At 34.0% G+C, this 10,978-nt stretch overlaps 2 protein-coding genes across 7 annotated transcripts in view; both read left to right on the top strand.

Moving 5' to 3' along the window:
- Positions 1-5,542, top strand: part of LOC116014792 — a 9,214-nt gene extending 3,672 nt beyond the window's left edge. Inside the window, exons 3-10 of one of the 6 annotated variants that reach the window (XR_004097486.1) lie at positions 133-203; positions 2,334-2,608; positions 2,689-2,912; positions 3,281-3,734; positions 3,857-3,983; positions 4,099-4,446; positions 4,532-4,639; positions 4,787-5,542. Coding sequence is in view for 2 of the 6 variants with exons in the window: in XM_031254742.1 (XP_031110602.1) it covers positions 339-1,385 (1,047 nt within the window). In the remaining 4 variants the exon portion in view is untranslated. Of the gene's footprint in view, positions 1-132; positions 204-329; positions 2,150-2,333; positions 2,609-2,688; positions 3,001-3,280; positions 3,735-3,856; positions 3,985-4,098; positions 4,447-4,531; positions 4,640-4,786 lie in introns of those variants that run through there. The other 5 variants (XM_031254743.1, XR_004097488.1, XR_004097489.1 and 2 more) reach the window with 5 other exon arrangements.
- Positions 5,543-6,810: 1,268 nt separating this feature from the next.
- Positions 6,811-10,639, top strand: LOC116017821 (alkaline ceramidase-like). The gene is made up of 3 exons (XM_031258465.1): positions 6,811-7,072; positions 7,916-8,185; positions 9,812-10,639. The coding sequence occupies exons 2-3, from the start codon at positions 7,932-7,934 to the stop codon at positions 10,323-10,325; spliced, it is 768 nt and encodes a 255-aa protein (XP_031114325.1). The 5' UTR covers positions 6,811-7,072; positions 7,916-7,931; the 3' UTR covers positions 10,326-10,639.
- The last annotated feature ends 339 nt before the right edge of the window (positions 10,640-10,978 follow it).

Raw genomic sequence — 10,978 nt, 5'->3', positions numbered from 1 at the left:
TTTTTTTTTTTTTGTTTAACAAGATTGTATTTTTAGCATGTTTATGAAATAGAGAATTTACAATCAAATTTTTTCTTTGTTTAAAAATAGTAGTACATTTTTTATATAATATTTTTTTCAATACTGATACAGAAATACAAGAAGTCTTTCAAGGCATCACAGACAAAATCAATGAAGTGAAGTACCAATTGGAGCACTTTAAGGTAAATAAGACTTTTGGGCACACACACACAATATATACATATGTATATATGTATGTATGTATGTATGTATATAAAATAAATTATTCAATGTAATTGATTTTTTTTCTACTTGTTTATACATGTTAGATCTTGAAAATGTCAAACTTTCGTTCTTGGATGTATAATCTGCTAGACGCATCAGGATATGTTAGTAGCGAATTTAAAATGGGAGTTGAAGAGTTTTTGGATTTTGCATTCAATCATTCGAAGTATGTTTTTGATGATACTATCCGATGTCCTTGCGTGTTGTGTGCTAATAGGGAATTCCATAATAGAGATGTTGTTGTATACCATCTTTATTCTAAAGGTTTCATTGAAGGTTATTGGAATTGGTCATCACATGGAGAAACTTTTGACCAGTACAATGATAGAGGTGAGGTGCATAGAAATAGAGATGATAACATAAATGCATACCAAAGCATGGTAATTGATGGTGTCTTTCCAAATTTTGGTTTAAATGAAAATGAAAGGGATAATGATACTTCTCTTGGGGAGTTGCCTAATCCTAGTGCAAGAGAATTCTTTTCTTTATTAAATGATGCCGATGAGGCATTATGGGATGGTTGCAAGAAGCACTCAAAACTTTCAGCCGTGTCGCAATTATTAAATTGTAAGTCCGAGTGTAACATGAGTGATTCATCTTATGATCGACTTATTTCAATAGTAAAAGACATGTTGCATGAAGGTGATAAGCTTCCAAACAATTTCTATAAGACTAAAAAGATGATGAGAAAATTAGGACTTGGTTATAAAAAAATTCATGTATGTCAAAACAATTGTATGCTGTTTTATAAAGAGGCAGAGACATTAACAGAGTGTTCTTTGTGTGGTCATCCTCGGTATAAACCTGTGAAATCAATTAGTACAAAAAAGAGGGTACATTTTAAGACTTTGAGGTATTTGCCACTTATACCAAGGTTACAAAGACTTTATATGTCTAACAAAACAGCAAAACATATGACATGGCATGAATTTAACCAAAGCCCAGAAGGAGAATTAAGGCATCCTGTTGATGGTGAAGCATGGCAGCATTTCAATCGTACCCATCCAGAATTTGCACATGAAACAAGAAATGTAAGACTTGGTTTATGTGCAGATGGGTTTTGTCCATTTGGACCTAGTGCAAAACCATACTCATGTTGACCAGTTATTATTACGGTGTATAACTTACCACCATGGATGTGCATGAAACAGCCATATTTATTTTTGAATATGATCATTCCAGGCCCGAATAGTCTTGGAAAACATATTGATGTATTTTTAAGACCTTTAGTGGATGAGTTGACAGATTTATGGACTGTGGGGGTAGAAACTTTTGATGCACATAGGAAACAAAATTTTCAAATGCGTGCTGCTCTGTTATGGACAATTAATGATTTTCCAGCCTATGGCATGCTATCTGGATGGAGTACCCATGGACAATTTTCTTGTCCATATTGCATGGAGAAAACCATGGCTTTTCAGTTGAAGCATGGGGGAAAACTATCTTTTTTTGATTGTCATAGGCAATTTTTGCCTTTAGACCATGCTTATAGAAAGCAACGAGATAAGTTCATGAGACCTGTTGAGAAAGATGCCTTAATGGAGAGATTATCTGGGGAAGAAGTATTTGCTCAAGTTTGTGCTTTGCCTGATATTAGATTTGGTACTCAATGTGGTAAACAAACTATCCCAGGTTTTGGAAAAAATCATAATTGGGTGAAAAAAAGTATTTTTTGGGAGTTGCCTTATTGGTATACTTTGCTTATTCGTCATAATTTGGATGTGATGCATATAGAGCGAAATGTCTTTGAAAATGTATTTAATACAGTGATGAATGTAAAAGACAAGACAAAAGATAATATAAAAGCTAGGATGGATTTGAAAGTATACTGTAAGCGACCCAAATTGGAGTTAGTTGAACAAAATGGAAGATTTTATATGCCAAAGGCTTCTTATACACTAAGTAAGGATCAAATTAAAGCAGTTTGTGAATGGATCAAGCAATTAAAATTTCCTAATGGTTATGCTTCAAATATTGCTAGTTGTGTAAATGTGGAGAATTGCAAGATTGGAGGGCTTAAAAGTCATGACTGTTATGTTTTTATGCAGCGGTTGTTACCGATTGCTTTTTGTGATTTTTTACCAAAACCGATATGGGATGCCATTACAGAGCTTAGTCACTTTTTTAGAGATATTTGCTCAAGTGAATTACGAATTCAACATTTGGAAATATTGGAGAAAAACATTATTGAAATCCTGTGTAAGTTAGAAAAAAATTTTCCACCGGGGTTCTTTGATTCCATGGTGCACTTACCCATTCATTTAGCTTATGAGGCTAAAGTTGGTGGACCTGTTCATTATAGATGGATGTATCCATTTGAAAGGTATAACTTTCTAGAACATATTCCCCACTATCATTGTAACAATGTTACAAAAAAAATTGATTTTCACTTCTGTTCTGTAGGTTTTTGCATCAATTAAAAAAAAAAGTGCGGAATAGAAACTATGTTGAAGGATCAATATGTGAAGCATATTTGATTGAAGAAATATCTACATTTTGCTCACATTATTTTGAAGATCATGTCCAAACACGATTGAATCGTGTTCCTCGTAATGATGATGGTGGAGATGTGAATGCAAACAATCGTTTGTCAATTTTTACTCATCCGGGTCGACCATTAGGGCAAGGTATTCGTAGATACCTAAGTGATGATGAGTATAATGCTGCTAAAGTTTATGTTTTAATGAACTGTGAAGAAGTTGCACCCTATATTGAGTAAGTATGTCAAACTTAATCTCTATAACATATATAGATAAATTTTTTTAGGAAAATAAACAATTCACCTCGAACTATTAAACTAATGTTAGGAAATTTGATGATGAGATACAAAAAGCAAGACCAATCCAATGCACCACCTCATGAAATTCTATACACTTTTCTATCTGATCTCCTTTTTAATTAGTTATACTTGGTAGTTGTAATTAGTTTTCTAATTCAACTATTTCATTTCTATAATTAATTCATTTTTATAAATATATTTTTTTCCTTTTTATAGGTAAAATGGTGACTAGAGGCAGGGGTAGAAAATATAAAACTCAAGTAAGAGGAAGTTCTAGTTGTTTTGCACAAGGTGTTGATGATGATCTTACTTCTAATCCATCACATTTTGTCAATCGCCATGGATTGCAATCCACACATCTTAATGCATCTTTAACTGACGGACAACAATCCAATGCACCACCTCATGTTTCACCATTATCTAGCGGATCACAATCCAATGTCCGGCCAGATCATGTTGCATCTATATCTGATGGGCTACAATCTGATGCACCTTTGCTAAATACACCACTTGATGATCATGTTGAGGAAGCTATTGAAGATACTGTCCAATCACTTCATGAATCTGCCACTACTTTAACTAAGCAAACAAAGAGGAGGGGGCCTAATAGAGGTAGAGCTCTACCATCTGATCCTTCCAGGAAGATCAAACTGAATGTTATAAGTGGGAGGTAGTGTTTTATTAACTTTTTATTTCTTTATCTTTTGGGTAGAATTAGTTTTCTTAATTGAGAAATTATTTATAAGTAGCTTGCATGGCATGTATTTAACTATTTTATTATTCAAATTATAGTGATTTTCTAGAAGATGGAGTTGCTGCTGACATTTCTGCTATGGTGAAATCAAATTTTAATGATCATTGGCCAACTTGGGCACAATTTTCTGATGAAACAAAAGCTGCTTTATAGGCAAAATTTCAGGTAATAGTGTTGATTTATTTAACAAGCTTTTGATGCATTTCATTACATTTTTAGCAACAATACTATCTTTTTATTGTGCATAAGATATATAATTATATATTTTTTTATATGTTAGGAAAAATATCATTGGGATGAAGATAAAAATGAAAATGTGTATAAAATATGGTATGCCAAAGCTAATAAGGGGTTTAGGGATGCTATTAGTAGAGGAAGAAAAAATGCATGCACTAAGGCCGGCATTAACCCTTAAGATTCAAATGCTAACTGGGAAAAAGTAAAAGAGCATAGAGAAAGTTGGATCCCGCAACCAATTTGGAATCATTTTGTGGATAATATTTGGTCGAAAGAGGAATGGATGAAGAAATCTGCCAAGGCTGCAAAAAACCGTAACACACTAAAGGAAGGAAGTGTCACCAAACATACTGCTGGTTCATGTTCATTTGTTAAACATAAGCATAAGATGGTACGATATTTTTTTCACTATTTTATAATACTATTTTAATTAAAAAAAATTTATGCTAATAATAAATTGTTTCATCAATTGCTAGGCTAAATCACTAGGACGAGAACCATCCCAACTAGAAATTTTCAATGCAACTCATACTCGTAAGAAAGATGGTGGCCAATTTGTGGATGGAAAATCAAAATCCGTCAGTGTAAGTATTAGAAGTATTATTCTTACTTATCACTTAAGTTTTATATATATATATATATATATATATATATATATATATATATGTATATATATAATTGTATGATTTTTATACTAGTTTCTAATTTTATAAATAAAAAATATGGTGTAGGAGAAATATGACGCAGCTTTGAAAGAGAAACATGGTAATGATTCTTCTTCTCAAGTGACGTTTGATGCTGATGCATGGAAATGTGCTATTGGTGATATCAATCGCTCCCATTTGTATAGTTTTGGAGCTCTTGAGAACCGAAGGTCTATTCTAGGTGGAAGTTCAACCCAAAGATCCACAACTACTAATGTACCCAATGTAGCAAATGAGGCATTACAAGAGCTTTTCAAGAAATGGTTGTCAAAACAACTCCCTGGTATGTTATCTTCTTTAGGCTATCATCCTATGGACAATGCATTTGGAGACAATGTTCCACCATCATCAAGTGGTGATATTCCAAACACTTCACAAAATGGCAGTCAAGGAATGGAAAGTAATAGGGGTGCTGATGGACATGATGATAGGGATGGTGATGGACATGATGAATTGGAAGCACCATGATAATTTAATATGTTGCTAATGTGATGCATGTAAAAAGCTAACATCAACTAATTTTTTTGGTTACAACTTTGACAGGCTAAACAATCCCTACATATTTTTTTAATTAGCTTGTCTATTGGGATTTATGTTTTGTATATTAGTAGGATGTTAGCTACCAACTCTTAGTTTATAATTTAGATGTACTACTAAACTCCAATTTAGAGGAGGATATTAATTAGCAACCCCACAATATTAGTGATTGTTTTTGTTTTTGAGCGATGGGGCCTATTTGTATTAAACTAATTATATATATGATGAATTGAATTTACTATTTTATATTTGTGACAGGAAAATTATAAATTATACTAGTCAGAATAATGTGATTTACGACGAATATTGCGATGAACACTACAATGTAATATATAATTATTTTATTAAAATTTAATATTAACTACGACAAAATCGACATATAATTGCGACAAACAAAATTATTTTTAAAAAATTTGTGACATACTACACCGACAAACACATAACAACAATTGCGACATACAATTTGACGAATGACATTTAAAATTAATAAAATTGCGACATACATTTTGACAAAAAATTGGAAACGGCGACGAATATGAACAAGTATTTGCAACGGTTGTAAAATCAATTGCGACAGCAAATTAATATACACGAAAGACTAATAAGCTTAATTGCGACGAACAAAAGTATTATTTGCGACGCCTCGCGACAAACTAATGCGACTGATTTTGATTGCAAATTGCGACAGAATTAAAATATATTACGACATAAATATGGTTGTCGGTGATAATAATTAATTGCGACAAACAGTCGCAACTGAGCAATTGCGATTCGACCTGATGCGACGATCACATTTTGTCGCAAAGTATGTCGCAATTTCTCTTTTGCGTCGAAACTGTGACTAATTGCGACGGAATTTGTCCGTCACTATAGCCATGTTTTTTAGTAGTGAATCCAACCAAACAGTGGAATCAATATTCCCAGTAACTTCTTTTCCACCAACCAAACAATAGAATTTATCTTCCTAGTAACTACTTTTCCATGGAATTTCACTTCCACTTCCCTTCAAATATTTTCCGCGAACCAAACGGGCCCTACAAGACTCATAATATGCCCTTAAATTTGATGATTAAATTGAATGATGCGTTCTCAAGACATTGTCACCCATGCAGACAAGCCAAATACATTCAATTTCAATTAAAAAATATAAATTAATAACCTCTAATACATTGGTCTTATGGTATAGTAGATGAAAAGACTCACTTAAAAGACTTGTTTTTAGTAGCAGTGAATAGTGAGAATTTGGATATATAGTTTGGCGAAATTGAAAATTTTAGATTATAAAAAATTTCAATTAATAATTAAAGTATACATTTATTTATTTATTTATTTTGTATTTTATCTCCAACGGATTAAACACATCTATCAAAAGAATATTCCTTCTATAAAATGAAAACCAATATTTTTTTCATGGACAGGAAGAAACAATAGCTATGGGACAAAGAAAACAATTATGAATAACGATGAAGTGGAACATTTGAAGGGAGTATTTTATTGGGACTTCTGGTGTACCAAAATGGACTGAACTCGTCTCAAGAAAAAATTAAAATAAGTAAAAATAAAAAAGAATTTAGGAACCGGATGATTGATGAACCGGTCGCCAAGCTCCTGTCCGGGAAAAAAACGTTCTGTTTTCTTCCTTCGTTTTTTGTCTCCTGAGATCCAACCCTAGGAGCGCAGGCGAGAACTACAGACGCGAAATACAGAGATCGTGTTGGAGATTATAGAGAATTGGTACTGAAATTGGAATAAAAAACCTAGATCTGATTTTGAAAGGTCAGTTTCTCTCTGTATACGTGTATATTGAATCGAATACATGCACAAAATTCAAATAATTTTGTGCGTTTTTATGCACAGGTGAATATATATCACCACTCGTGGTGTTTTTTTGTCAGGTTTTTATTGTAATATATTTGCACGGTTTTGTAATGTGCCATTGGCATTTGCTAGAGTCGGTTTTAGTAATTGAATGTGGTTTGCGTTAGATTTGGATTTCACAATTTGGAGAAGTTTGTTTGTTTTTTATTCTCAAGCGTTTTGTTTAATGTGGAAGTCAGAGTTCGAAAGCCAAGGTAATAGCTAATTATGAATCTATAATTAGAGGCTTCATTTTGAATGGAAATCAAACCCTGCAATGAGTGCTGGAAAATATGAAGGCTGATGCCTACTTTATATTTATGATAGTTGTGTTGTTATGGCTTGTTTTTTAGTCGAATCACAATTGTAATATGTATAGAACTTGAATGGTCTGGTTTGAGGATCAGGGAAGATATTATTTATTGTTAAGTATATAGGTCCAAAATGGTGGATATAGAATGATTGTTTTAAGGAGAATTTGATGTTAAGGTTTTCTTTTCTTAGAAAATTTCAGGAAAAAACTACTTTTATGTCTTTATCTGAGAATTTCACGTTAAAAACTTGTGAACTGTTTCGAGCTAACATAGATATCTTGACCCTTGAAATGTTTCATGTTTTAATGGTTTTGTATGGATTGTTTTAAACTATTTTGTGTATGGTAAGGGTTTTCTGTTGCAGCTACTGCTATTGGTGGCAACTTTAGTGACTTAGGGGCTCTCCCTGGCAAACTATTTCATCTAACCATTTCCTTTCCAATTTTAGGTACAAATTTTGACGAATGGCAGATGGCACATCAAGCTTTTGGGGCCCTGTGACATCTACCAAAGAGTGGTGTGAACCAAATTATGTTCACTCTTCCTATATCGCAGAGTTTTTCAACACCATCTCAAATGTCCCATGCATTCTCTTGGCCTTCATTGGTCTTGTTAATGCCTTGAGACAAGGGTTTGAAAAAAGGTTCAGTGTCCTCCACATATCAAATATAATACTTGCCATAGGAAGCATGCTTTATCATGCCACACTGCAGCGAATGTGAGTGCTCTAACACTTTTTTTGCTTGTAAACTCTAGGCTGGGTTTTTATTGAATGCCCGTAGTTCTAGGAATCTCATCAATTGATTGCATATGCAAGTTATCTCAGAATTTATGACAATTAATAAGTTTCCATAATTATTTTTGTCAAACTGCTATATGAACTATGAAGAAGCTAAAAGAATGCCACTGTCATGCAAAATCCAACTCTTGACTTGGATGTTATGGGCGTGTTATTAACTGGTAACTTTGGGGGGGTTAGATGGAATCTTGTATTTGTGTGAAAGTTTATATTTATAGAAAACATTCAGAATTTCTTAGTCAACTTTAATTTTTCTAGTCATGATGTGTCAAATGATTTAAGATCTGAACAGACAATATGCTTGAAAGTGAGGCAATTAAACTCTATTGCTCCATGTTTGAGGTGAATCTCCCATTATTGTAAATGGTATTATTAACTTCATCTATTCTATCTGATGGAGGTGGACCTGTCATCCTTGTAAATGCATTATTATTCAGTGTTAATATGTTATTTCTGTTTTTACTTTTGACTGTTTTACTATTTCAATAGAGTATAAAATATGCATGCAAGAATACATTCTAGCCAAATCCTTGGCTATTTAACATATATGGGAAATTGGGAAATGAATAAGTATTCGATAAAATCTTTTATCCCCCTCAGTGATTAGAACTTTTCTTTTTCGATACTAGTGTTCCACTACCTTTAGTTGTCATGTTAATGTACTTGACCTGTCATTGAAGTCATGAAAAATTGTCTATCAATTGACAGAGTTCACCATATTGAGATTTTTTGCCAAGTGTTGCTGGTTGTGCCTACATACATAAATACACTTGCGTGTGCACACATGAAGCTTTAAATTTTTAAACATTTCAATGCTTTTTCATTTGTTTGTTTTATGAGATAGAAAGCACCAAGTAGGTACACCCCATATATAAACTAGCATTCACAAAACTCTGAATGTCAAACCCTGTTGGCCCAAAAACTGTTTCACCCAGACCTAACACAAAATTTGAAATGGTAAAGTACTAGCCAGTAGCTACCAAGGACAGTTTCTTTAAGCCTCTGGTTTTCTTTCTCTGCTATAGATCTTACTTATAGTGTTGTTGTTGGGTCCCTTCAATCCCCTTTGTTTGCTTGGTTGACGCCTTTCTCCTATGATTATTTTGCTTGTCAGTTCCTACTTGCCTCCTTGATTCAATCTCTGTTACAGCATTTTAGCACTTTTATCATCCAATCAAGGAAGAGTCCTTGAAATTCTCTGAAATCCACATATCCCCCCACTCCTTCCAGTGTCCATCAACCCTGTGTTTTGTTCAGAACCTGCAATATTATATTTTCTGGCCTTGCAAGTCATCATTGTCAATGTAACTATCCCATGTCGTACTTGAATTGTAACCATACTTTGTCATGCCTCCCAACTTCTGTCATTCCCATCATACTTTTCCCCTCCTCGGGCCCTCTTTGCATCCACCTCTTTCACTCTGTGCATACATAGTCATGTCCATAGGAAAAAGTTTCATCCCTTTTGTCATGTCCATGGGAAAAAACTCTCTTTGCCATGTTGTGTATTGTTATTTTATTATAACCAAGGATCTTGATTGGCAGGCAACAACAAGGTGATGAGACACCAATGGTATGGGAAATGCTACTTTATATTTACATCCTCTACTCACCAGACTGGCATTACCGGAGTACTATGCCCACCTTTTTATTCCTTTATGGTGCAGTGTTTGCCATTGCACATTCACAAGTTCGCTTTGCAATCGGGTTTAAGGTGCATTATGCATTACTATGCCTTCTTTGCATTCCTCGTATGTACAAATATTACATTTATACTGAAGACCGATTGGCAAAGCGTCTTGCAAAGTTATACTTGGCCACATTATTGGTTGGCACCATGTGCTGGTTATTTGATCGTCAATTTTGCAAGGACATTTCAAGGTGGAGCCTCAATCCACAGGGTCATGCATTATGGCATGTGCTTATGGGTTTTAATTCATACTTTGCAAACACATTCTTAATGTATTGCCGTGCACAGCAGCGGGGATGGAATCCGACAATTAAGCACTTGATAGGTTTCTTCCCTTACGTGAAGGTTCAAAAGCCAAAGTCACAGTAGTGCGCTTCTCACTCAAGCCAAGCTTGTTTTCCCCTATAGGTGTAAGGAATGTCAGGAATGAGCAAGCATTTGTGATTCTTTTCTTTTTGCACATTTTGAAGAATGTATTGTAAATGAAAATTCTGGCAGTTTCTAATACGGAGTAGCATTTAATTTTTGACTGTAAAAGTATCCTCCTCCTTGCCATGAAACATATTTTATTCTCCCACAGAATGACAGGGACTAACTTGAATTTGGAAGTTTTGGTTTTGCTTTGATTGAACTGTTTGGACTCGCTGATGTGATCAATGAAGTTTTGGTTTTACTTTTCTTTAGATGTCTGGTCATTTTACATGTTTAATTGCTTGGCCATGAAATCTTTGAGGCTACTCTGCCAAATATGCATGAATTGGGTAAAATACCTATATTGCAGGTACCATTGTACTTCATTCCTACTAACTTAACAATGGGATAACCTCTCCAAAACGTTTTGCATCCCAAGCATTGCACTGCCCTGCACTTCACATTCTCCTACTAACCTAACAATGGGATAACCTGCTCATTCTCCTACTGACCTAACAATGGGATAACCTCTCCAAAAAGGCAAAAAATGTTTGACCTAATTTATTGTTGGTTTTGAAGCTCTAAAGTTAGATCTTCCACTATGAAGTTTG

Source organism: Ipomoea triloba, chromosome 4 (assembly GCF_003576645.1).
Source record: "Ipomoea triloba cultivar NCNSP0323 chromosome 4, ASM357664v1".
NCBI classification, from domain to species: Eukaryota; Viridiplantae; Streptophyta; class Magnoliopsida; order Solanales; family Convolvulaceae; genus Ipomoea; species Ipomoea triloba.
The sequence above is the reverse complement of the archived record's forward strand: the minus strand, read 5'-3'. Positions and strand labels throughout refer to the sequence as shown.